The 26,694-nt window shown below is 52.1% G+C and overlaps 8 protein-coding genes across 8 annotated transcripts; 6 read left to right on the top strand and 2 right to left on the bottom strand.

Annotated features, from left to right (window-relative positions):
• Nucleotides 1–1,371: 1,371 nt before the first annotated feature.
• On the top strand, nt 1,372–2,091 carry CGCS363_v005428 (uncharacterized protein; the record flags this gene model as incomplete). Its single annotated transcript, XM_036637277.1, has 3 exons — nt 1,372–1,565; nt 1,631–1,660; nt 1,941–2,091. 3 exons carry the CDS (start codon nt 1,372–1,374, stop codon nt 2,089–2,091), a joined length of 375 nt encoding a protein of 124 aa, XP_036498339.1.
• Nucleotides 2,092–3,837: 1,746 nt separating this feature from the next.
• On the bottom strand, nt 3,838–5,037 carry CGCS363_v005429 (uncharacterized protein; the record flags this gene model as incomplete). The annotated part of the gene is made up of 1 exon (XM_036637278.1): nt 3,838–5,037. One exon carries the CDS (start codon nt 5,035–5,037, stop codon nt 3,838–3,840), a length of 1,200 nt encoding a protein of 399 aa, XP_036498167.1.
• A 986-nt stretch (nt 5,038–6,023) lies between these two features.
• Nucleotides 6,024–9,288, top strand: CGCS363_v005430 (uncharacterized protein; the record flags this gene model as incomplete). Its single annotated transcript, XM_036637279.1, has 4 exons — nt 6,024–6,215; nt 6,285–7,122; nt 7,181–7,453; nt 7,511–9,288. 4 exons carry the CDS (start codon nt 6,024–6,026, stop codon nt 9,286–9,288), a joined length of 3,081 nt encoding a protein of 1,026 aa, XP_036497208.1.
• Nucleotides 9,289–10,499: 1,211 nt separating this feature from the next.
• On the top strand, nt 10,500–11,497 carry Gsto1 (Glutathione S-transferase omega-1; the record flags this gene model as incomplete). The annotated part of the gene is made up of 3 exons (XM_036637280.1): nt 10,500–10,548; nt 10,730–11,169; nt 11,273–11,497. The coding sequence occupies 3 exons, from the start codon at nt 10,500–10,502 to the stop codon at nt 11,495–11,497; spliced, it is 714 nt and encodes a 237-aa protein (XP_036498427.1).
• Nucleotides 11,498–13,951: 2,454 nt separating this feature from the next.
• Nucleotides 13,952–15,830, top strand: CGCS363_v005432 (Satratoxin biosynthesis SC1 cluster protein 4; the record flags this gene model as incomplete). Its single annotated transcript, XM_036637281.1, has 5 exons — nt 13,952–14,116; nt 14,187–14,304; nt 14,357–14,535; nt 14,591–14,627; nt 14,677–15,830. 5 exons carry the CDS (start codon nt 13,952–13,954, stop codon nt 15,828–15,830), a joined length of 1,653 nt encoding a protein of 550 aa, XP_036498584.1.
• An 826-nt stretch (nt 15,831–16,656) lies between these two features.
• guaD-0 (Guanine deaminase) lies at nt 16,657–17,354 on the top strand (the record flags this gene model as incomplete). Its single annotated transcript, XM_036637282.1, has 2 exons — nt 16,657–16,894; nt 16,954–17,354. The coding sequence occupies 2 exons, from the start codon at nt 16,657–16,659 to the stop codon at nt 17,352–17,354; spliced, it is 639 nt and encodes a 212-aa protein (XP_036498429.1).
• A 3,346-nt stretch (nt 17,355–20,700) lies between these two features.
• On the top strand, nt 20,701–22,721 carry CGCS363_v005434 (uncharacterized protein; the record flags this gene model as incomplete). The annotated part of the gene is made up of 3 exons (XM_036637283.1): nt 20,701–20,808; nt 20,932–21,170; nt 21,224–22,721. 3 exons carry the CDS (start codon nt 20,701–20,703, stop codon nt 22,719–22,721), a joined length of 1,845 nt encoding a protein of 614 aa, XP_036498411.1.
• A 204-nt stretch (nt 22,722–22,925) lies between these two features.
• On the bottom strand, nt 22,926–25,043 carry CGCS363_v005435 (uncharacterized protein; the record flags this gene model as incomplete). The annotated part of the gene is made up of 4 exons (XM_036637284.1): nt 22,926–23,800; nt 23,856–24,038; nt 24,104–24,530; nt 24,582–25,043. The coding sequence occupies 4 exons, from the start codon at nt 25,041–25,043 to the stop codon at nt 22,926–22,928; spliced, it is 1,947 nt and encodes a 648-aa protein (XP_036498414.1).
• Between the last annotated feature and the right edge of the window lie 1,651 nt (nt 25,044–26,694).

A 26,694-nucleotide genomic window follows, 5' to 3' on the forward strand; every position in this document is an offset into this window, starting at 1 on the left:
ACTTTTTGCGGAGCCCGATTGACATCATGGGCCTCACTTGGTTGACAAAGTGGAGAGCCGGACAAATACGAGAGGAGCCTCACAAGGGCACAAGGGCTGCACCGCTGCAGGGCTCATGTGCGTTGGGCTGCTGAGCTTTCTTGGCGATGAACTGGCTGCCGTCCCAGCCACAGCAAACTGGAGAACGGGGTACACCGTTCACACAGAGAGACCAGCTGAACGGGACAGCCGGTGGCCTCGGAAGCCGCACGCCGCGAGGGGCGCCGATTGGTTCGGTTTGCTCGATTTAGCACCAGACCTTCTTTTCTCTGGAGGCCAACGGCCCACGGGACGATTGGGATTGGAGTGGTTGGTTGGTTTGCCGTGGCACTGCAAAGACAAACTGCGCCCCCCAGCCCTCTCTTCTCTCTTGCTCTCAACTCTGTGTCTGTAGCGTAGCATCCAGAATTAACAGACACGGTAAGAACGGGTTCTCGCATGTTAGTCCGCACAGCACACTCTGCCGCCATTTCCTTAACATAGGGCAGAGACTCGGGCAGTGATGTCACAAACAAACGACCAAAAGAGCCCCACGTCCCCTATTTTAGCCAAGAGGGTCCCTCTCTCGACGCTAGATTAAGGGGGGTAACGTAGCATGCCCAACATGACAACCGCCTCTTTTCTTCTTCTTGCCCGCGGTTTCACTCACAACAGAGCCAATATCGAACGTCAAGTAAGGGCTGGGGCGAGGCAAGGAGGCAACAGAGTCCAGACGCTAGATTGATCACGGCGTGAGCTAATGCTCTCTTCTACGTGAAACTGACGCGGGCTTCTCCCCTGCGTGCCTGCCCTGTCGTGCCCTGCCTTCTGCCTTTTCTTCGATAACTCCGAACCGAAAAACCTTAACTATTAATAGCCCGAGTCACAAAAGCGGGCGGAACCGTCGCCCGACAATCGCTGCGCTTAACGTCCTAGAGTGACTGCTGACCAGATCTTTTTTTGCTGTGCAATGCTAGGCAGAGGCTATGTCGTGTTTCCTCCAGTGGCCTAACAAGCGCTGGTCGCGCTCGGCTGACGGCAAGCTTGGAGGCGACTTGTTCCCATGAGTCGTGCGCTTCCTCGGAAACCCGCCAGATCGTCGCTGCGCTACCCGCTGGAACCATTCTACAGGAAACACACCTTTATCGGGGTATCTAAACCCCTAGTGCGGCTGATGGGCGCGAAGTTGGTTTCCTATTCGTTGGGTCGTCCCTATTTTCTAGTGACCCTGCAGCACTCCAAGTATTCACACCTGTTGTGCGATATGGTCTGATTTGAGCCCCATCAAATACCCTGGGGCCGCCTTCGGACGATCTGCTGGCTGTCCCCAGAACAATTCAAGTTGGGACGGGCATGGGGAGAGGGGAGAAGGGGAGGGAATTCCACGGAGGGACCCGTTGGGTATCCCGCGTCCCCAGTTTAACCTCCTCGGCTCCTCCTCACTTTGATGTTTATTTTTGTTTTTTTCTTGTCTCTCGGTTTTTTTCGGTGGAGACGAGGTCAACAGAAGACAAGCTCAGGGCGAGTCTGGAATTTTCGAGAAGAAGGTTGGACGGTCGGGGGAATTACCCTGCGTGGTATGCCATTGAATCATATTGACGTCTCATTGAAGGACGAATTTTCACACTAGTAGTCATATTATGTGAGCTCCCGCCACCTCGTGTTGTCTCGCCGGTTCTTCACATTCACCAAGCTAACTAGCCGTCACCGTTGCGATCCACCATCAGAAAGATCGACAGGTCGGTTGCAGCAAACCCCAAAAATAAACCAAACCTTGGGGAACCCTCTCTCTCCTCGATAATTTGCGCACCCAACCAGATAATTCGCTCACCGAGAAGAGGGCGATGATCAACCACAAAAACCCACCCTCTGGCCGAGATATCCAGCCCCAAGATAGAGAGATAAAGCCAGCTGGGGGTTTGCTCCGTAGAAAGGTCCAAGAGAAATCTTCTCGAGTGGCCGTTACCAGCGAACACGGACAGCATGATTCAGCAGATCTCGACGATCAGGTCAGCGAGTCAAACGTGCACATCCGCATCTCCAGAACTGCGGGTTGAGCTTATATGCGTTTAGTGTGATCATCCCTACAGCGTTCCTATCATAAAAAACTCTGAATTTTGGGATGAATCGAGCAGGGCACAACCAACCGGCTGACCGCCTTCGTCTGAAATCTCGATGTTTTTGCTTTTTGTGTGTGTAACGGCGGTGTTGTTGGTATAAGACATTGTGATATTCATCCAGCCGAGATTAATACCACCATGCTTTATTAACAGTACCGCCTCTCCGTGCAACCCCGCGGCAAGCAGCCAGAAACAAATTCTTCGTTATGCAAGCTGGAAAAGTCGTCTACACTTTAGCCGGTCATGGGCGACAATATCGAACAAAATGCAATTGAAGGTTTATCTCTCTAAAAAGCTATCCGTCCAGCGATTTTTAGTAAATGCTGTTGCGGACTGCGCCTATTGGCTGATGCTAAATCGAGAGAGGTCTATGACTAAGGAAGCCGGTCTACGATCAGGCGGCGCAGCAGGAAATGGCATGCTGTCGGACAAACCGCGTCCGATGGACGGAAGCATGGCTCGCTTGATGAAACCGCTCACCCTGATATCCATTTCCATCGGAGGGAAATCCGGTGCTGCCAAAGTTAGCAGCGGGCGATCCGTGCAGGCTGTCTAAACTGGCCTGCGATTATGCAAGGCCCATGTGAGTGGGATGCCGTGTCGAGATGCAGGCCTGACAACTGTCGCTGCGCCTATGTTACCGCGGGAGGCCATTCGAGAAATGGAGTAGACGGTGAGAGTAGACGAAGTACAGATCATGCCAGTGACGCGACCGAGTCATTGTCGTGTATGAGTCCCGATGCGATACGCACGGCTGTCATCGGCCTCCCACTCGTTGATTCCGGGGCCCGAAGCCAAATCCGACGGGTATCCGGACCCTGGATGTGTTGTGTCTCTGAGCTACACTACCTACTCTCTCTATCAGACATCATCTGCAAAAGACCGACACCCAGATTGAAAAGTGTAACTCTGTATGGGCAAAGCCCCCCGCGTTGAAAAGACGAGAACTATCCAAGGCGTCGATTTGGCCATGCGCGTTCAAGGTATCGACTAACCACAGCGCTAGATTTGGCGCGGTTTGCTTGAATTATTGCACCACGAAATGACCATCAACTTCTGTACAGTATCAGGATTGATCCTGCACAATTTCGCCGTCAAGATCATAGCAAGTACGGTTTGAGTCATATCTACAGACTCAGCAATTGCATGGAGCTGACCATACTGAAATTAGACTAAATAACGAACAATGCAACGACACGCTGCGAGCTCTCACTTCCTACTTTGATTACCAATTGCCCTCCTCAAGACTTCTCTGTTTCTACGAAGTCCTAGGCAAGCAGCCCTCGTTCGCATCTATTCAGCAGACAATAAGTTTCTCCGCCATCCTCGGCGATCCCCTTGCTGGTTTTGTTCCTCCAATACCCGATTCTTGTCGTTTGTGAAAGCAGCCCCAAGCTCTGGGCAGCTTGCGGCAACACATCAAGCAGACTTCAGAGAGATTCGACATCGTGGTTGATATTTGGTGATACGCTGTCTGCTTTGCATTGAGCAGAGCAATATTGCGCTGCTCAAAACAAAGCATTAGGTGAAGATACTAACAAGCATCAGCATTACCTACGCGGCTATTCGGGTTACTCATAGGATCTGAATGCAATGCGCTACAATGACTTCAATTGAACAACTATGAAAGCCTAGTCACACCTCGTCTGACCTGGCTATGCAGGATGAATATCCTCCGCTTACACCCAATCGCCCAAGATCACTGGGCAACCAGGCGCTTGCCTTTGACCTTGTCCACCAGCTTTCTCACAGTCTCGGGATCGTTCGGTCCAATAAGCCCGTCTATCCACCATTGTTTTCTAAGCGCCAGGCCGTCAAGCAACTCAGGGTCGGCGCCCTTCTCTAGCAACCACTCCGCATACTCCCAGTCCTGCGCCGCGCAAGCGTGCGCAAAGGCCGTAGTGTCATAACCACTCCCCACCTGGTACGCAACGCCACCGTGTCGGTTCAGTACCCACTTCACGTCGTTGACACCGCCGATGCCCGCGGCGAGAACATGTTCAGCCATCGACCGGCGCTGGGAGAATGGCACTCGGCCGAAATCGGCCTGTTCAGTAACCACTTGGCTAGAGACGAGGCTGACGAACGGTTTCGTGATCCGTGGCTCGGCGCCGGAAGCCAAGAGGAGGTCGACAAGGGAGATGTCTCCCAACTGGGCCGCAAAATTGACAGCATCCCCCCCTGAGCTCTTTAAAGGCAGCTCCTCTGCATTTGCCAATAGGGAATTCTCTCCAATGTCCGGGTTCGCCCCGTGCTTCAAGAGCAGCTCGACGAGCGGCCGATTAAGCAGGCACCCCTTGATCACGAGCGGCGTCTGGCCTTCATCTTCGAGCGCGCGGCACCAAGCCTGGTTCGGGTGCCAACCCCAATCGAGGTAGACCTGGATGAGAGGTACGAGGTCTTTTGCCGGTTCAGACTTGTCAAATATCGTGACATCATTGGGATACCTGGACTTGGAGTGTCTGTCAAACTCGCCCCGGCCAAACACATTGTTGTGAAGGAGAGTGCCGCGCTCCAGCAAACACCGGGCAACGGCCGGTTGGTTCCCGAAGGAAGCTTGTTCGAGGCCGAACTGCAAGACTGCCTCGCTAGGCTCGTTTTCGCGGATGAAGGTGACTACGCGGTCGAGGAGGCCTTGTTCGCAGGCCACGTAGAAGTGGACTTCGTCGTCGGCGTCAATATTGATCAGATTCGCCGTGGAGGTATATTTAGGCCGTGGTAACTTCGGGGGGAGAGGTGGGAAGTGAGCCCCGGGACAAAGTGGCGTGGGATCGACTTCGTAATGTACGGGTCGAGGGTTGATACGGTATCGCAACCTGTTGACTTCTTTCGTCTGACAGATTCGCTGCTTCATGCGCTCAATTTCCTGCGCGTATGTCGTCACAAAATTGTTACCCATGATGACTTTGTTGGAAACGTAGAGTCGGGCTGTTCGGATGTCAAGTTTGGAGAACAGAATTTTGAAGCAGTGATGCAGAGAAAAGCAACGATGGCGAGTAATTTTCAAAGTAGGAAACGAGAGACGATGTCGTGAAGATAGGCAACAGCAGAGGTGCGGGGAAGGACACGTGATAGCCCACTCAACGTGATGGACTCACAGAAAATGGACGGGCTGTTATATTTAGAAAGGTCCCATTTTTGGTCTGATATGCCGTTGGACCGTTGGTTTCATGCTGCACTCCTCAAATCGACAGTTTTATTGGTGCTGTTGGTTGGGACATTGGTGAAAGAAAACCCCCAATGCCACCAGGCTTGCATTATCAGATCATATTCGAGGAAATGCGAGCCCATTTTCATCTCGGCGCCCCCAAAAAATGTTCAGCACCCCCAAGAACCCCCAGACTAAGATTTTCGTGGTTTCCTTTCCTTGATTTTGCCAGCTTGTTGGCCCCCAAAACTTAGGCGCCGCAAGTCCAGCAAGATGCGTGCAGGTAACTGCAGTCTGCAGGAACAAGCATGAAAGTCACCACCCGGTTCCCTCGAAGGTCGCACATGGAATTTGACACATTTGAACCGTGTGTAGAGAGGGCATACTCCTAACTGGCCCATACATGTACCTACGAATGACCTCGTTGGCTTGGCCGTCGAGTGGCCGGTGCCCCCAATATCCCCCATCTAGTGGGATGTCATTCTTCACCCAACCAACCCATCCAACCAACATGAAACCGAGCGCCAGTCGGTGATTCTTTGGAGGATGAATCGAGAGAAACGAGAAAAAGGATATTCGAGATTAGGTGATGTGACAATTCACAGGGCCAGGAAAAAGATTTAAAAGGGCGCAAGAATGCCTCCTACTGTCTGTTTCGTCTCGCTGCCAGAAGACATCTCAAGTTCAACATTGTGTTTTCCATCTTTGAATCAATTTGTATAGACTTTGCAGCAGTAATGTTGCTCTACACTGTTAGCTCTGTGGCTTGGCTGCTAGTTGTCGGCAATGCTGCACTCAGAAACGACCATCACAGTAATGTCATTCGACAAGTTGCGGCAAATGAGGCTGTAACTTGCCAGTTCTTGCACCAGAAAGAGCTGGGACTCTGCGGTTCATCAACCGGCGTCCCGACTCACATCACTACAACGGTAATGCTCTCCGAAGGCGGTGTCTGATTCTATTGTTCTGCTGCACGCTCAGGAGCTGACGAGGTTTAGCCCAACGCAGGAGAGACCGGCCCGCCCTCCACCCCGGTGGAAACCACTGCCGCCTGGGATAGTTCTGTTGTTGCGCAACCAGCCTTGACGACAAGTACCACAGTCCATGACGGTGTCACCAAAGAAGTCGTCATTATCAATGGAGGGCCTCTCACGTCTCCTATAACCCTCCCGGCCCCATTGCCCACCAAGCTTGATCCTTCTGCTCCAGAGGTTAGGTCGAGCGTATCTTCTATCTCATCAGATGTCTCAATCGCTCTATCGACCGTCACCGCCTGGCTCACTCAACCGGAGCAACCGCGGGCATCGGAAGCCATCAAAGCTGTCCAGCCTCTCGTCTCGATTGTTGGCGGCCTTACCAATAATGTTCCAGGAGGAGTCATCCAAACAACCTGCACAGCTATGTCCTCGGAGGAGAGCGGCCTGGCGCAGAACTTAAGCTTCCTTATGTGCAGGCTGCTCGACATTCTCCGCGGTCTTGGCACAGGTCTCGTCGCAACTGACCCGTCACAAATCGACTCTGCCACCACAGTAGTCCGATCTGGTTCGGAAGAAGTGGCAGCAGATATCTCAAGCGCGGCAGCTAATGTTGGGGCTGGTGGAGCTCCGCTATCGACAACACCAACGGGAGTGCCACACACAGCTGCAACTCCCACTGTGTCGACCCCGATTCACAGCAGCACCGGACTCGAAACCCCTCTCACGACAGATACGGCACCAACCCTCACCAAGATTCCAGAGCTTGCAGTGTTCCAAACCCTCACCGATGTGACTTACACAACACCGACGTACATCACAACAACATCGCCCGGAAGTGATCAACCCACGATAGTTCCAGGTACGTAACCAATGGTCAGTCGAAGTCAAAACCAACATTAGCTGATTCCTGTCAATAGTGATTATTCCCTTCTCCGGCCCGCCCCGAATATGTTTTGGCTGCTACTTGTCATTCCCTCCGAACATCGCTATCAGCGTGCCGGAGTTTTGCATCCAGCTTTTCGGCTTGAACATTGGCAGTTGTCCTCCGTCTTCAGATACTGACGGAAAAGACGGGGACAACGATGAGGATCAGAAATCAGACTCGCAGTCCTCCACTACATCCACTTCTTCGTCATGTACCACCACTATTACTGCGACACACGAGAGCGTATTCTGCTCTGTGACGAAAGGTCAGCGGCTTGCTCCTGAGTACATCCAATGATCAATCTCACTGATGGTGATAGCAGAATCGCCAACGGATGGTAGCCCAACAAAGACTCTCGGGTGCTCAACAGCCGCGTTTACCACAGTCACTGGCTGTTCCGGCCAAAACTCAGCAACCACTTCCACGTCGGAGCTGAGCACCCCGACAGAGTGGTTGTGTAACCCGTCAACCTGCGGTGACGCGGACTGCGCGGCATCGAAGAAGAGAAGTCGTGAGCTAGCGCCTCGTGAACTCCAAGAGCGCGGCGACCCTGAGCAAGGCGTCTGGCCCGACCCGAGTGATTATGAAGGTAATCAAGACGCATTCATGGCTGGGGAGACCTGGGAGATTGTCCAAATGCAACCCCCTTACGACGCCAAGGAGGTTAAACTTACTACTTTTAAGCACGGTGACCACGTGACTAGTCACAACTGGGTCTCTTTCGATGACAAAGTAGCAGCCCTGTCTGTCCATGGGCTTTACGGGTGCACTTCTGTTGTGGTATTGTCTCAGAGAGGTGCGTGGGCGAGCCATATCTGGGAGAAGGCTTTCACCAGCCACATCGAGAATGACTTCACCTTCAGAGCCATCAGGGATCTCCATTCAGGAGTCGGAAGCACAAACATATTGACCGAATATAGAGAGTGGGGAATGGATGACCTCAAAGACAAACCGGATGCCGGGAACCGCGGTATCATCTTCGGCGACGGCACGCCGGCCGATAGCAATTTGCCGATTCAGGTTTTCATCTTCACACCACGCGAACGTCCTACACAGTCTGCGACGGATGAAGCCCGCCTAGATCCCAGCTACAATGCAGGAGGGATTCTGTACGGCCCAAGGATTGCGCAGATACACGATGACTTGTACAAAACCTTCTCGACAACCTCGACACAAGTGAGAGTAGACGTCATTGACTATGCCCCCAAAACTCGAGGTACACCTCAACAGTTGCTCGACTTAGAAATCACGGAATCACGCGGTAAATTGCTCATTCAGTACCAACCAGCTCCCGACTGCACCGGCAAGGCCAGCTGGCGAATGTGGGTCGAAGGAAGACCGCTGGAAGGGCGCACTGCCAGCTGGGACCCTGCGAGCAACCAAATCTTTCAAGGCCAAGCTGCTGGCGGAGCTGCAGCCAAGCGACAGGCCTGCCCGATCCGATCAGCGACTCCCGGTGGTACTTCGTCGGAGCCCTCTCAACAGACGAGCCTGCCTGCTTCTGTTCCGACGACTGTTCCGACGACAACTAGACCTATGGAAACTCTTACTTCGTCGCCGGAGCCCGCGAAGACCACAACGTCACCGGCTGTCAAGGAAAGCACGACGGCTCCGCCTCCACCGAAGTCGACAACGTCAACCAAGCCTCCGCCGCCGAAGCCCACCGAGCAGGTTTTGATCGAGTTTGCGTTGGAAAAAGCTACCCCGTCCGAGCCGGGCCAAATTCCTAACTCGAGAGGCTCCTGGGTCATGTTCCTGAAGAAAGCAGACGACGCAAGCCGCAGAGAGTGCGACGACAAGAGGATTGGCCTGAAGGCCATTGGCACAGTACTTCCGCTTTTGGAAGATTCGGGCGACACAAAAACCTCCGACAACTTATCGTGGCCTCCTACTTTTGAGGCTGATTCCGGGGTGGAAATTTCTGGCCGAAAGCAATGTAGGTATAACGAGAAGAAGGACGGTGCGGGAACTTTCGTCTGCGATGGGATTGGTTCGTTTGACTGTATCAAGGATGAGCAGTCTAACGGTCCGAAGACTTGTGGCGGGTTGCCTCAGCTTGTCTACTATCCAAAAGTCAGATGTTTGTTGCCGGTTGCTTAGGTGCTGATGAAGGAAGTTGCGTAAGTGACCTGAGGAAGGGTTGATTTGGGGTTGGACTTTGGAAGGTGGACTTTGGTTTTGATTTTGATGTATGGATTTCCTTTCCGGTTGTAACGTCTGGAGCGACAGCAAAGTGTCTCTTCGTGCCTTGTATCTTGACAGTGGAGTTGTGTATCAATTGGATGTTATTGTCTTGATGCTGCTAGACTGGAAATTCTGATACGGTGACGACTTATTCGCAATATCGTGCATATAGTCTTTGTTGGACACCTGACATCATTTGCGATATTACCTAATTTTTAGATGAGGGTGATTGCATGCTGATGACCAAGGTAATTATGAGCCGCAACATTAGCGCTGACCAAACTTCGACGACATGTCCTAAACAATATTTGAACTTATGACGAATGGTCGTTAGTAGGAAGCCTTTGATTTTTGCGAGTAATAGCGCAGAACTTCTCAGCCTTTGGTTGTTTGGGAAGAGTTTGGGTCCGTGTCTTGACACTTCATTGCCTTCGTTATGTCTTGACATTCTTGCGTTCTGTGCTCCGCCACTAACGCCTAGCAACTGTGTAAAAACATCCTTGCGGCTCGATGGAGATCGATACTCTCAAGTCTCGAGATCTTGGGGTTGCTGTCGTCTCTACAGGGATCCTCAGCCCTACTCGGAGGGTCCAGACCGCTGCCATTCCAGACGGGACGCACGGATGCGGATGCTATTTCCACCGCAACGGCGGAAGTCTTTCCAGTCTATCCGGCTCGGGGAAACCTCGCCTGCATCGGCTTGGTAGGTGGACATTTTAATGCACATGCAAGGGTGTCTTGGTGTCTTGGAAAGCTGTGCTATGCAGTAGCCAACAGATAACAAAGTATGGCTATTGGGCGAGCCTCTCGGTTCCCATCGAGCACCGACCGCCGACTGATTTCTAAGCCAAGCCTACCATGTCGCAATCGCCGGCCCCGCGTCCCCGCGGTTTTCCTAGAGGGGTTTCCCCTCATGTGAAGAAATCCATCACGACATCGATTCTCCAATGGTGCAACGTCTTATCTCATAGGGTCATTGGTAATCACTTATTCAACTTCGATGCCATAAAACACTGAGCTGCCTCACCATCGACCTCTTCGTCGGTCAGCTAAAGCTCCGAAATCCAAGTATCGACATAGCTCATTGATTCGTAAACCTCTCCAAATATCTCACCAACGACCCCGCAATGTCTTCCGCGCCCAAGATCAAGCTGTACACCAACCACGGCTGCCCATGTATGTGAACTTCACACCACTAGTCGATTAGCAACTCTTATCATCCTCGTCACTTGGCACAAGCCCCTTATTCACGTACCTGAACACCCTCGTGTGAGATGAATTAAGCATGACCCGTCCCACGAGACGGGGTGGCACACACTCAAGATCATGGACTGATTCAGTGCAACCAACCACCCAGGGGCTCACCGTGCGCACATCGCTCTCATCGAGCTCGGCCTCCCCTACGAAGAGGAAATCATCGATCTCGCCGTTCCCCGCACGGAAGAGTACCTCAAAGTCAACCCCCGCGGCCTGGTTCCGTCGCTCTCATACGACGGCGAGATCATCACCGAGTCAGCCGTTGTGGCCCAGTTCCTCGCCGACGCCCACCCTTCGCACCTCCTGCCGGCATCCAACTCTAAGGACGGCGCCCTCCGTCGCGCCCGCATCAACTTCTTCGTCGATGCGTACTTCTCCAAGGCCAATCCGCTCATCTTCAAGGTGTACACGGCCAAGTCACCCGCCGAGGTTGACGCCGTCGCCAATAGCTTCGTCGAAATTATTGCGAAGGAGGTTGAGCCTCTCCTGAAGGATGCTGCGCCCTACTTTGGTGGCAGCGACAAGCCTACTCTGGCTGAGGTGAGTTTTACAGATCTGCAGCTCGGGGCTACTTTTGACGACAGCACGCTCCCTGAGGCGGGAACTTTCTGGTCATATGAGAGATGCTAACGTACCGATACAGGCTTTGACTGGATCGTTCACCCTAAGACTCTTCGCATTCTCCCAGCATGAGCTGCTCCCGCCGAGCCTCCTTACATCCCTGGAGAAGAGGACCCCTAATTTTTACAAATGGGCACAGACCGTGAATAAGACTCCCAGTGTTACTCACATCTGGGATGAGGAGACGGTCATTGAGAAGACGAAGTTCAGGATCGCCAAGCTACGAGGGGCTAGCAATGGCAACTAGAGTTCCGCGATGTATTCGTATTTCAGAAGGAGCTTCAAGCTCATTGGAGCCGGGAAGTCTAAGCCATCTAATGTCATCAAGGTTCTAAATTCCTTTCGTTCATCACCCGACTTTGAGTTGATAACACGAGTTTTTATGCCCGAAAAATCGCCGCTAGTCTTTGACGCAGTATGGTTGGTTGAATCTTCAACATGGAGGATGGGAGGGAATTTCGTATAAGTGGCTGTCTCGTGAAAAGAAGGGGTCGATCATACCTTGTTCAGATCCCCATGACCGAGTTGCCATCAAGTTGGCTGCGCCTTGTCGGGGGACATCCTGAACATTTCTTGTCCGTGCCCCTGAAGCCCTGGCCAACGGTTGGAGATATTCTGCTCGATGGTTTTACCGTGCGGCATGGAGGGCGGGAAATTCACCCGTCAAGTCATGTCATCGTGATTCTCGACTGATTCTCGACTCTTTCGGCGAACAAGCCTCTCTTTGCATTATTCATACTCTGATGTGCCTTTTGTGACACAAGACTTTTGACAGGACCGAAAAAGACTTGATTCACCGTTGCATCGTAAAACCTGAGATCCCGCGCACGAACTCAGCTCTCAGAGATCGCACAAGAATTCAAAGTTCATATGCAGAAATAAGGCGATCTGGGAATTGATGCTGTCGCATATTCACACCGGAGGCAGCCAAGTCCGTCGGAAATGCTCACGAAAGGGGAACTGTTCCTCCGAGGACTTTCATCGGCCCAGCATGTGCGGTGCTGAAGCCTCCGCAGCTTGCATGGAGCATCGTCTCGGAGTTGAAGAAATTCTGCCCCCACATCACCGAAAGCCACGAACTACGAGATCTGTGATCGTCGGGTTGAGTGGGCTTGGCTTCCAGAAGGGCTGGAGAACGGGATGAAGACCGGGTTCTTCCAGGAGTCATGAAGTTTGCTCAGGATGCCATGGCGTAAGTTGAGTTCATCGGGATGTTTGTGCCCAGATGGATGAGGAAGGAGAGCGTCTTGGCAAATTAGTGAAGCGGAGGCCATACTCAAGGCTTGAGCAGGAGGTGAGCCGGGCTTGTCATCGACCCCTTTGCCCGATCAGCAGGGCGAATAGGAAATGGGTGCATGCGGACATTGACAGCGCGGTTTCGAGTAGGGAAGAAGAATATCAGTCCAATGCCGTTGGGATGCGTCAGTTTCGTCGCTCGTCAGAAACGGCTCCTGAGAGGATAGTTGGCTGACGAGAACAGACAAGAGCTAGAAGAAGAATGCGGGAAGATGGCGGAGTCTAAATAGAGTTTCTGCTTGAGCCACAGACCAAACGACCCCGCTTACATACTGCCTGCAGGACTAACTCGCATGCGCGGACGCTTGTGTGGTCGGTAGTTAGTGCGAGGTGTGCTTGGCAGCCCTTCTCGAAGCCGGTCTCAAAACACCAAGTGTGAAACATCACAGCGTTCACCCCGGAGCTGCATCCGGATGGAGACTAGGATCGCGAGCGGGGAAGCTGGGCCGGGACCAACATACCTGACGCTGTACCAACCAAAACCACAGACAGTACGCACAATATGTCCAGCTATACACCAGGTTGTAAGTATTCATGAAGATGACGGGCACGCACGGTTCGCTTGGATAACTCGTCTCCTGATCGGCCCAGTGGGAGATGGGAGAGCTCAGGTTCCCGTGAAACATGACAACCGACACCATGGTTGCTGCATGCACGCTAGAATCGCACGTCCGAACTCTAAACTCCCCTATTGGCGATGTACCGGCATCCAAGCCGAGCGTTGGCTACCTATCTTGCAGTGGCGAGGCAACTATCATGCGGCGATGCTCAACGGTAGTCATTCGTATGGTAACTTGGTGTAGAGGCACGAATCACATACACACCATCTCGACAATGTGCGCACAGAGACACACTAGCGCACACGCATCCTTCGTGCTCACATCACCCACACACATCTACCGCTTTTCGAGTTTCCATCCCATCTCATCCCATAACTTCCAAACCCCCAAAACCTGGACGAATACGTTTGCTGAAGGTGTAGAGGAGAGCAGAGTGAGAGAGAGAGGATCTTTGTCCTTCCCTGTCGGTGTCCCCTTCCGTTAGTGCCCACCAGTATGCAGCCCATCTGGCATCTGAAGCAAGACCAGTTATCCTTGACGTGTCAAGGCTCGAAGGCGAACGGGTGTCCGGGGGAAGGGTTGATAACGACTTACCCTCCCCACTCATGATGCATTCTTAGGTCTCCGCTCGTCAACATCCTTAATTCAATCTACGGCGTTAGGTTTCGATCCTTACCAACTTCCGGGGAAATAAGTTACATGCCGCCCGGAGCGGCGACTTGGCGACATTAGCTCCCCTGCCCGCACGAACTTCGAGCACGCAGCCAACGGGGCCCACTCTCTTTGGACTCTTTGGTTACATGGAGTGGTGAGCGAGTGGCGATAGCAGATCAATACCGGTCGATATGCGGCTCTCCAAATCGTCGAAGGCCTTGAATGGCCTGGGATGGATACTGTTTGCGCTTTCGATGTTGGGTATCGTCGGGGCGAACGGACAAGGCTTTCATGTTGTTGAGCACCAGCTGGTTTCGCGACAGCTACCAGATCTGAGTAACATCTCAACATGCGGCGTGAGTATCACTTGGAAAGAATATGCAAACCCACTGCTAACGTCCTATCGAGTTGAACTGTCTCGTGCAGTCCATCACCGGCTCGGGCTGCGACCTGACGAACACGACTTGTTCATGTGCTAGTTCGCAGCTTGGCCAGCTCGCCGCGAGCTGCTTGATCGCGAACTGCACTATGCAGGACTCATTAGGTATGATGATGATACTCGGTGTAGAGGGGTGTTACAAGCTAACATTTTCCAGATCTGGCAAAGCTTCAAGCCAGGCAATGTAACCTGCCGCACGAATCCCAGACCACGAAGATGTTGGCCATTTTGGTCACAGTCTACGTTACCGCACTCATTGCAATCGGCTTACGACTTATCGCGAAGAGTTTTGCAAAGATATGGAGCACAGATGATGCTTTGATTGTTGCTGCCATTGTAAGTCGAGAAGCAGTTGACGAGCTTGAGAATCACGAGCTGACGAGAATATCAGGTCATTGCGATTGCGCCGTTCTCTCTTGTGATCATAAGTAAGTTCCCCGGTTGGGATTCATATACTTAGGTGCTGACAGTGTCCAGTGGCTACGATGGGATTCGGGACACATCTTTACGACCTGCAGTCCGGACAACTGACGAAAATATTGCAATTGTTATATGCCGCCGAGATCGTTTACGTCTTCGTGCTTCTGTTCGCGAAACTATCTCTGGTCACGTTCTACCTCCGCATATTTACGGTACCCAGGTTTCGGATGGCGGCCTACTCTTTGATTGCATTCCTTGTGCTGGGCCAGGTCATTATCGGATTTCTGACCATCTTCTCGTGCCATCCGATTGAACTCTTTTGGAACAAAGACATTCACACCGGTGGCTGTCTCGACATTAACCAACTGGCGTATGCCAACTCAGCTCTCGCCATTCTTCAGGACCTCATCATACTCGCCCTGCCGATAGCAATGCTGCCGGGCTTGCAAATGAACAAGAACAAGAAAATCTCCGTCGCTGTGATCTTCCTTCTCGGCTCTGTCGGCTTCATATCGACCATAATCCGTCTCCAAGTTCTCGCGGTATTCGGTAACTCGATCGACCCGACGTGGGACTACGTTCCGGTGGTTTGGTGGACAACTATCGAGCTTGGTGTCGTCATCGTCTGCGCGTGCCTGCCCATGATCCGCAACCTCGTGGAGAAGTGGTTTCCCAACTTCAAGCTCTTCAAGTGGTCCTCGCCAAAGCCGTCGAAAGACAGCGTGGGATCCTCTTCGGTCGGGACCGACGACAAATCATACAAGATGGGGCGATATCAAAAGTTTGGCAGGAGCACCAGCCCGCCGCAGTTCAGCGACAACTACGTGCGTGATCACATCGGGGGGCCCCCATCAAAGACCGACGAAATTTCTCCGACAAAATATCGAGATATGTACGCTTACGGCGGATCTAAGCCTAAAGTTTTGGAGGACCCCATGTCACCACCTCAACCATACGATCTGTCGTGGAGGTCGACAAACCCCTACGGAATAACTGGCGAAAATCCGTACGCCGTTGGAAAGACGAATTACAGACTCAATATTGAAATGTTGGAAAGAAAAGACAGGAATTTTGATGAGGAGCTTCCTGACATTCCTGAGCATCCTGAACAAACTGAGGTGGAGTACTACGGTCAAGCAATTACGACGGGGGAGCACCCACAACCGTCGCGATGTTCTCATTGCGGGAGATCACGCTGCGGCGACATATGATCCTTGTAAAACAGTCTCATTGTAATATCATAGATACCAAATGCGTTTGAGTTTAACTGCATAGCTTCCAAGTCCATTTCAGACTATGTGCTGCTCGTTTGAGGCAATGCCGTCCCGTCGGAGGTTTGTCAAGGAACCGGCGCCGGGCCCCGCCTTCGCGCCGGGAGCAGTCCGGGGCGCTCCGGGGTCAACCCGGTTGTTGATCGGCTCTTGAATCCTAATGCGGCATTGCACTCGGCCATCGTACCGACAACTTCTCCTATCTGATCTTCGGAGAGAAGGATAGATAGCCTCGTTTACCGTCCCACTCTCATGGTGCTTATCTCAAAGATTGCAAGGTTCTTATCACATGCGGGGATTCAAATGCAACGTAGACACCGACATTCCATGACGCTTCAGCTGCAGCCATGAACGCCTCATTCAATCTCCACCAATTCTCACCAAAATTCTTGTCCATCACTCCTAGGAGATACAAATACCGCCGAATGCTGCGTCTTCCATGAACCACCATCAACACCAGCTTTGACAGCGGAAAGATGCACCAGCATTGACCCGAGTTTCGCCACTCCCGCCCGTGGTACAACCGCTATCCCCAAACAGGTCACCTCCGAAGCCGCATTTGGCCGTTTCCTGAGCTTCGCGTCGCAGCTTCCCGCCTCACAGGACCACGTGAAACATGCGCCTTCTCTCCACAAGGCTCAGCACGCTCAGCCAGCTGTTGCTGCTGCTGCTGCCGTCGGTAGGGCGATGCTGTGAACAGCAGCTCTGCGAACAGCAGCAGAAACACACCTGCAGCACCTGCGGCAACTCGAAGCCGCAGGTCCCGATGCCCGCCGCCCTCCCGCAGTGTCTTCCCCAGGAGTGGACAACGTGGACGACGGACGATGGGGTTGATGCCTCGACCCGCGCGTACTGGATGCGGCAGGCAAACCTCGCATTGCCGAACCCCTGCCCGTTCGCGGCCTTTGGAGCTGTCGTTGTGAACCACACGGCCGGTGGCCTGGGGGAGCTGGTCTGTACTGGCGCGAACAACAACCAGGGCTCAGGCAACCCGACGCTTCATGGTATGCAGAGCAACATGTTATTGCAACTGCCGTGAGAGAACAATGCTGACTAGTAGCAGGCGAGATGGTAGCGATCAACAACTGTTCGGCCATCTTCACGGATCCTCAGGGGCGTTACAACATGACGCCCGCAGATGCTCTTCTCGCGTTCGGTGATCTGACGCTCTACACCAACGCCGAGAGCTGCCCCATGTGTGCGTCGGCAATCCGCTGGGCTGGGTTCAAAGAGTACGTGTATGGTACTAGCATCGATGCCCTCGTCGACATGGGCTGGGGTCAGATCACTGTCTCTTCAAAAGAGATCTTCAACCAGTCTTCCAGCCTCTCCAGTGAGACCGGCTTCCTTGGCGGTGTCTTGACGAATGAGACGGACGGGTTCTTCAGCTGGCAGTTCCGTCCAAACGCGACTTGCCCGCAGGGCTGCTCTCGGGCGGCGAGCGGCCGTTGTGCGCCTGCATGAGGATGCCGAGCCGGTGCCGCGTGTTCAACCCCGCCTTGTGAGGCAGGAATAAGGTAGACAAGACAACACTTTACTTGGCATCGGAGATGATTCTGTTTTCGACATTGTGAAATCCCCCAGACTATGATTTAAGCTCTCGGCAACACCAACTGATGCGTTTGTAAAGCGTCTTCACCGCAGAGCTATGCCGCATCTGCGACAAAGTCAAAAGCAAGGCCAAAAAGAGAATGACTGAATGATCCCAACCTGATTTGAACAGATAACCTGAGCGCTGTCAGCAACCTATCACCATGATGAGGGTGTCATGAGGGGATCGAAACCCCAGGGTGTAACTCACCTTTCGATCTGGAGTCGAACGCGCTACCGTTGCGCCATAGGACCGTTGAAGGGCGAGAGGGTATCGTGGATTGTGAGCGGGCAATGCTCGTGGGTCATTCTCGTGATCAGGGCGAGCCCCGCACGCAAGAGGGTCTGCAGGCTCGTCTAGACTTAGCGTGTTGATGTGACGGATCTCAAAGTCGAAGTTTCTTTTGCATTCTTCAGTTTATCAGCGGGTCTCTACAACAACTAGACATCCCATACGGCAAGGACTAAGGGATGAACACGACTGGCCCAGGAGAGCCTGTGGAACATTTTACTCTGTTTCATATATCCTATAACACTGAGCTGAGACGAGAATGAATTGAGTGAGCATAGCGGTTAATTCAGCATGAAATCTTCTAAGTGGTTTGATCGGAAAATAGAATCTAAGTTAATGAATTACAGATTCTCAGGTACCGTGAGAGATCATGGCTACCTATGCAAGTGCTTTTCCGTTCTACTAGATATTCATTAAGACATAGACAAACAGAGACTCCTTTCTCAAACTCAGCGAGACATATAAATGTCGCTTCTCACTAATAGGCAGAAGAATAATAATAGCATGCTAATTCACTAATCAGGCAACAGAACGTAAACGCATCCTATCAATTACGTTCTATTGTTACTACTATCTATATCATAAAGATTTCTTGAGAAAAAAAAAAAGAGTTACTGCAACTGCTTGCTTGCTTGACGTTCAAAAATGTCAGGAGGGCTCAATCGGGGATCGAACCCGAGACCTCGCCCATTCACGCTGTGCGCAAGGGTTGTGAAGAACACAAGCACCCGAAGGGCGAATCATACCACTAGACCATTGAGCCGACGTCGGCTTACAATCCCTGAGGAACCGAATGCGCGGTGGATGGCTGTGGCGCAAAAATTGGGCACTATGTTAGACGACTGGCTGACAAGCTTATGTGCCTGCTATCAGGTCGCGGTTGTAGACTCAATCGCGCTCTTTCAACATTGCCGAAGACTGGACCGCAAGACCTGAAAAACGCTGTTAAAGAAAGTCTGTTTACTTGGAACAGAGTTCTGTTAGAGCCTGCCGAGATTGGTCCTTGGGGTAGGATGCAAAGTCAACTCTGGTGGTAGTGCGGAGATAGCTTCGGACACTCGCCAACAACAGGAAACCTGTTCGTATGAATTCCAATCAGACAACGGGAAACCTCAACTCACCGCTGGAAAATCTTGCGTGGCCTTGGCCAAACGACGGTTCTGTCAGTGCCTAACCGAATTACTGATTTCTTCCCCCTTGCCGCGTATCTCTAACCGAGCCAGAGTTGATGCCTTTCTGGACTGGACCTGGCAGTGGGACGCGTGCCGGGCTTGTGCACGCGGTCACTTTCCCCATCGTTTCCACATCGCCAAAATAACCTATGGACCAAGCTCTAGACTCACCAGCCTGCTGGTACCGTTCACACAGTGACACCGAGGGAATTGGGATAGTCCGGAGTCCGGATACGTAGTCGATTCGATGAGCCGATCAACGAGATTGGGTTGCGCGGAATGCGATTCCTGGTGTTCATTGCCGTATTCGAACAGAGTTTAGTTGCGAGCTCAGAAAAACTCGACCGAAGCGTCCGAATTGGCCGACGGATTCGGCGACAATGGAGCGAGGGGATCAACGCCCACGTGCTCAGTTTTCCTCACCCTCAGCTGCCAGAATTGATTGATCTCATCTCACTGAAAACGTAATCATCTCGCACCCATTCGCTAGGGGCGGTCCTGGAACTATCCGACCCCCGTGGGAAAGCTGGAACCACATCCGGGACCCCTGTTTTGGCAACGGTCGAAGCGCTTAGACGACATTTTAGCGGTGGCAAATTGGGCAGACTGGCGACTGGCGCCTAGCGCAATCAACTCAACCAACTTTCATGTCGACACGGTGGATTTCCTTCGAGAAAACTCGCGGAAAACAGATCAGATCCGGCTGTGCGCCGACCATGGAGACGGATCAACGTCCTCCCACTTGCCTTCGAAGCTAGGGGTTCCCGAGAGCGAGGAAACCCTTATCCCTGCCCCGCGACATGGGACGTTCAGACTTGGACAAGGAAGACAAAACTCGGTCCGTGATAGGAAACCTGCGTTGCCAGATGGACAGTTCATATCAAGCCGTAAACAAGTCTCTTACTGCCAGAGCTGTATAGCCCTATGAACATTTAGCATCTGGGTTCTGTCAACATACCTGAGACAGAATTTATTAACAGCTCCAGCGGGCATCGCTGCTGATCGCGGCATTTGCGAGGGCATTATGCAGATCTTGTCAGGGTTGCCCAAGCCTCTGGCTCGGCGAGAGCGATTCGTTGCAGCCGCCAGCAAGCGGCAGAACTCGCCTTACAACGCCTCGCCAGGCACTCGTGGCTTGTATAAAAATGCTTGTAATACGACCCTAATCTTACCCTGACGCCCGGACGCCAAGGACATGGAACTGCATGCAGTTGTGGTGCCTGAACAAGGTTCATGACTAGTGTACGGTCCAACGACAGGAACCACTGCACAACAGCTTTTCTTCGTCTGAATAACATGAATAAGTCCAATATAGAGTAAATTGAAATGTTTATATAGAAGTTCATCTGATATAGTTCATTTGACTTTTTCGAAATGTCTGCCCAAGCCGTTCTTCCTCTTTGGTCGTCAACGACGATAGCCCCCAACGGAGTGTGTTCCGAGCGCACTCGCAACGGCCCCAGGCGCAACTGAAGCGGGGATAGAGTTACAGATGTGGAAAGTCGTGAGCCCCTTCTAATAACATGGGAGTTTCTCGGTGGGTTTCGTCTCCCCCTTCCGGCTAGGTAACCTGGCGCGACATGCAAGGAGTCGACATCTTGATATTGCACCCCGTCTGGGGTGGTGGGCAGACAAGAACAGTCAAAAGGGGGCGCCCTGCCGTCAAAAGACAGACCCCAATGTATTATGTGTTTGGCCGGATGCCCGTCATGCCTCACAACAGTTGCATCTTGCCTCGTACTCGCGTTTTCTCGTGATGTTGTTGCCCTCAACGCCCTGGGCGGCGCTCCTGCTGGCCAGCGTCTTTTCTCCCGCCGTGAAGGCGGACGACTGTTCAGTCGACCCCTTAGTATTACCCATAAAAGTAAGAAAAAAAACACATCTCACGAGTCATTCGCTCACTTTTTACGGCTCGTCTGTTTCTCTTCTTTTGGTGTTTTGGTGGGTTTGTTGTGTGATCGTGGAGTACTGACTTGGCCCCCCGCAGAACGTTACCTTTCCGAATGGCATCGGTGCCAACCGTGGCGTCAAGCTCACGCTTGGTGGCCAGGTTCAAGGCATGCGCATGTCAACTATTCTTAACAATACGCGAGTGAGGAATATTCTCGATTGCCCGAACGAGGACACCTTGGCGTTCGTCGGCTGCCAAGGTGCATCTGGCAGTGTCTATGATACATCAAAAGACACCTTCACTCAAGTTTACAATATCAAGGACTGGAATGTCTCGTAGGTGGCCTATTCCCACGCAGTGCGTCATTACTTGCTGACTTCTTGCACAGAGTAGTTGATGCACAACCTGCTGATGGCGTCACAACCGTCCTCCATGGATACGACACCGCCAACTTCACGGATGGCCCGGCAGTGGTCTACGGTTACCCTTTCGAGATCTGGGCGGACTATGACTCCATGAACAAGAGTGCTCTGGCACTTGGTCCCGAATCTTCCACGATTGATCTGCTCGTCGACCACAATATCGCACCGACTTCGGCTTGGAGCTTGGATTACGGCTCAACCTCCGAGCTCTACCCCCGTGATGGCCAGCTTGTTTTCGGCGGTGTCAACGAAGCGCGTTTCAACGAGACGAAGAAGACCGAGTTCAACATGTGGGGAGCGGGTGCGTCTGTGCCGTGTCCTCTGCAGGTTCTCATTTCCGACATCGTTCTAACGAACGAAGACGGCGACCACTCGCTCTTCAGCGACATCGGCACACGAGTTTCCGCCTGTATCGACACGGTTCAAAACGACTTTACTTTCACTCCGAACATGTTCTCTCGATTCCAAAATTTCACCAACCATACCACAACGTTCAACGGTACCACATACGGCCAGTCGACGTATCCATCCAGCCTCGAGTCCATGATCGGGACCCTCACAATCAAACTCACGAATGGCTACACCACCGTCATTCCTCACTACGAGTTGGTTTCCCACGAGCGTGGAACCGACTCTCGTGGTAGATATGCCGTTACGAACAACACCCACATTCAGGCCACCGTCGGTTCAGGTCTGAGCGATTTGGGCAACAATGTCCCTATTCTTGGAGGTGTTTTCCTCTCCCAGAACTATCTGCATGTCGATTACGCCGCGGGCAAGTTCTGGCTGAGCCCTCAAGTCGCAAATGGCACATTGGCAGACAACATCACATCAACTTGCAATGGCACGAGTAGCGGTACCAGTGGAGGAACTGCAATGGGTGTCAAAGTCGGTGTTCCAGTAGCCATTGGTGCTGCCTTGATCTTCTTCGTCGCGCTGTGGTTCTGGTTGAAGAATCGCAAGCGGAACCCCAATGCCGCCGGGGTTGCTGGAACGAGGGCCATCCCTCGATCAGAAAAACGGGACGCCCCAGACTCCAAGTCATCGACAACCAGGTTTGCTGGGTACCAAAACTACCACGCCGTAAATCCGGATAACCACATGGAGCTCGAGGGCGACATGGGCGCAAGGCGAGCAGAGCTAGAAGAGCCCGCTCCTGCATATTCAAGAGCGTCGGAGTGGCCCCGCATGAATTCTATACAAGGAGAGAATATGACATATTACTCCCAATCACCAGAGGAAGGCGAAAGTTACGAGTTGGCGGATACTTCGCCAATGCCACCACAGCCGCCGGTATTGGCAAATCGGCCGCCCGCGAGGAGGCAAGACACTGCTGTGTCGGCCATCAGCGACCGTGACAATTTTACACAGAGTCCGACTGCATTACGAAAGCAGATATCTAATATCGACGACATGGTGTCGCCAACTAGTACACGGGCAAACAGCACGAGACGTCCTTTTTAGCGTATTGGATAGACGATTAATGATAATTCACTTCTTGAGGCAACACATTTGGTTCCAATGACACACGCGCTGTGAATGGTACACAAAATGATGGGGTTATTGCCTGATCAATTGATACTAATTGCAGGGACTATGATGACCATCCAAAATGTCCAAAATGCGAACACACCGTCACTTGGCTGTTCTCATGAACATGTTGATCTACTAATAATACATATCGAACATGCCGCGCTGCTGCAAAGCCGACATGACTGCAACCCAGATAATAATGCCCAGTACAAAACCCCATAGTGATAACATAGCCTTGCTCTTCGACGAACGTCCAATGACCATTGCGAAAAACATAGAGGCCGAAAGGATCATGATCCACAAGAACACACCGCCTCTGTAGGTGATAAGAAGAGAGCCAATTGCAGTCAACAAGCACCAAGTCGTTGCCCACCATCTCCAGTTCTTGATCCAGCCCCAGAGGCCTCCCCACACGCCATACATGGCCGATGATCCTGCCTTTTCGAGTTCGATAGTTCCGCCCCTGAGACGCTTCTTGATCTCTTCAGAGAGCTGATCGTGGTTGAGGTCGTCGGGATTGCTTTCCTGCAATTCTGTCCTGATAGCTGCGGCAAGTTCCAGAACCCCCTTGAAGCCCTTTGGCTTGTCGAATCGACCACGCATTCTCATGGTCATATGAGATTTGACCCACATCGCTGACATTCCAAAGGTCCATAGAATCAACAGCAGTAACATGATGAAGAGTTGGATATACGAGAAGCCCCATTGATACGTTTCTCGAGCCGAGGCGTTGATTTTGTCTATCTCCGTCACAGGCTGGCACGTGCCGTTTGATCTGATGTAGTTGAGGTCGTACGTGTCGTTCCCTATGTTATAGGTGTACGTGACTTTGCTTCTATCGCTGAATGGCTGCGTGTTTGTTCTCGGATCTGTCCAGTTATTGCCAAATATTGTGCTGTACCTCTCCGGAATGTAGAATGCCGAAATATTCAACGTCGGGGATGACAGAGTCTGATTCATGAAGGTCGAATTGACGTTTTTGAGTCCAAAGAAACCGTGTTCCTTTGTATCTATACAGCCACATCAGCATTGTTTCTAAAACATAGATCGCTGCGTCGGTCTCACAGTTGGAAACGCTTCCATGCAAAGAACATCGGCAGTTGAGTGGGTAACGCTCCTGCCACAGCTTATTGCGTTCTTCGTTACTGTACTCCTGGTCCTCCTCGCAGTTGTATGAGCCGTAGAAGCTCCAACTGTACCACGAATTGGGATAGTATTCGCCCAAGGTATTGCCTAGGAGTTGTTCCGCTTCAAGCTGTCAGTTGCGCTGCCTGATAAGGAAGAGTCCAAGCCTTGAGAGTCGGAATGCTTACTGTCGTAGTTGCTCCTCGCAAATGTAACTGGATAATCTTTGGTCAGATTGACCCGTTCACCATCATGTATGATGTAGGCAATCATGTCGAAATCCGAAAACTTGAGCATTTCTCCGTCGGCTCCCCTAATGAAAGCACCGCTGTTCGCCTGATATCCGGACATTGCGCTACCAAGCGTAGGGAACAAGAGGATGAAAATTGCAACAACGACCATGAATACCATAGCGAATCGTGAACGTAGCCCGTGAGAGCGGCTAAAGTCTCGCATCAAGTACCAAGTAGACCAGAAAGTCGGTGACCCGTCTAGGAACACAGTCCAAAACGTCTCGTACGTAACCGGGCTGACTTCCATCGATGTTGTGACATAATCGGAGAAGATGCTCCAAGAGATCCAAGCCAGAAGAGCCTGGCCTCCTCGGCCAAAAACCTATGAGCTGTCAGATGCTTGCAGGGTAAGCTGGGGAGGCAACAGTTTTACCACGTCCCACGCGACATCAACAAATTTGGCATTTGCGAAAGTCATAGTTCCCCATGCCATTGTGATCTGGAAGAAGCCAGAAGCAGCCCACCAGTCATATTCGTTTCTGAAAATGTTGAAGCTTCCATCTGGCTGACATGCGGTGTTGTCAGAGTCCGTGATGGTCTGGGGCTGCTGGATGACGACACTCAGTAGAACCCCCAGGCCAGCGATCCAACCAAAGAGGAACAACCAGCTGATCGCGATAACCCAATTGAAGTCTATTAAGTCCTGAACAGCGGCGATGACAGCCTTCTTCCAAGCTTGTTTGTCCCATAGCTTTGACCCCAGGTCGGCGCATCGGCGTTTGGATCGCGCGGTCTTCTTGCCAAGTGAGGAGCTGTCGTCGATGAGAAGCGGGGCAAAGGATTTCGTGGAGAGAACGGCACTGAAGCCGGTGGACGTTTTTGAATCAGAATCCATCTTCGACAACCCTAGTGGGATTGAGTGGTCTCAATTCTGTTCGACACCTATGAGACGGTGCTGTCATGACATGGCTTAATTAAGCGGACTTGAATCGCCCGAGAACGGAACACTGAGTACGGAGTAAGCTACAGAAGAGAGGGGCCAGTTTCAATTCAATTGAACCTGTGGCACAGCAAATGCGGCTGTCCGCCTCTTATCACTGTCAGCGTGGAGAGTCAGGATTTTCATCGCGTCGAGTGCTGCCTAATGCAACTGACAGGGGTTCATTCACGCGCGAACTCCAACCAAACATCGTCATGAGCATCGACAGGGGCAGCTATGCTTGCCGTCATTACACAGTCGGATGCCGTTCGGAGGAATGGCGCTACTGCAAATAAGACGGCAGAGTAAGATGATAGGCATCGTTTAGCGATCATTTCAGGAATTCAAGCAGCTGTTCGGTGCTGCGCCGCGGGGCCATCTGGAATAACTGATAGCGATGAGACTGATCGGCAACTCCACTGCCGTTCTCTTCGTCTTGCAGGTCCTAATTCCGGTCAGGCTGTCTGGTGGCGCAGGGTGACCAGCAAAACGACATTTCAGTGAGCGGCCGCCCCTAATAACTAAAAGAATTGAATACCTGCGTGTGTCTGAATCGTTCCTTTTTTTTTTTCTTTTCTTTTTTTTTTTTTTTAGGATCGGCCTCCCTGGCCTGGTATGGAGGATTCGGACCCTTGCACACAACCAGTTATTCCTATTGCGCAGGATGAGATTCCAGCCTTATGACGTTCTCAACCCGGACTCCCGGAACTGTCTAGTGAGCAAAGGATATATGTAGATGAAGATGAAAATTGCGAAACTTGCGCGAAAGCCCTTGGGTAGGAGATGACGGTATCTCATGGACTTTTGATGTAAGGTGGATCGCCATTTGGATAAGGTACCTTCCACGAGTTAAGGCCAAGACCACATCTTAGAGGAATGAAACACAGAGCCGACAACAGAGTTTCTTACTTCCCATCAACATTCTCTTTTCTCAAAGTCCAGTGGACATTGGGGTCCTGTCGGTATCAGATGTCGTCCCAAGCCCTAACAGGGCACTTACAATCTTTGGAACCTTTCTTCCTCGCGGACTGCGAACTCGTGTTTGTAGATCAACACATATCACGATACAACTCTCACGGGACACCAGAGAATTTTGCGAGATTCATCATAATTCGTGACTTATGTCGTAGCGAACGGTAGAAAACGAGCCCCAAGACAAAACATGTACCACACAAAAACGCCCCGCCCAAAATGGCGAACCTCACACCCTTCCCAAGTGCAGCTCACAAATCAACACCTCCTGCCTTCGTTAAGCATTAACTGGAACAACTGGAATGTCAGCCCCGGGTCGCTTCTTGCGTCGCTCCTCTTCACGTCGCCTCTGCTCCTCTCGGCGTCGCTGCTCTTCTCGACGTTTTGCCTCCTCTCGACGTCGTTGCTCCTCACGAGCCTTCTGCTCCCGACGCCTCGCGTCCTCTCGCCTCTTCGCATCTTCACGACGCTTCGCTTCCTCTCTGCGCCTTGCTTCTTCTCTTCGACGCTCCTCATCAGACTACACGGCAACACCGTCAGCATGCTCGAGCCACATCTCGTGCACAACACCTCAACGCCCTCCGGCGCTACATCA

Source organism: Colletotrichum siamense (assembly GCF_013390195.1).
Source record: "Colletotrichum siamense strain Cg363 chromosome Unknown KSG_Cg363_contig03, whole genome shotgun sequence".
NCBI classification, from domain to species: Eukaryota; Fungi; Ascomycota; class Sordariomycetes; order Glomerellales; family Glomerellaceae; genus Colletotrichum; species Colletotrichum siamense.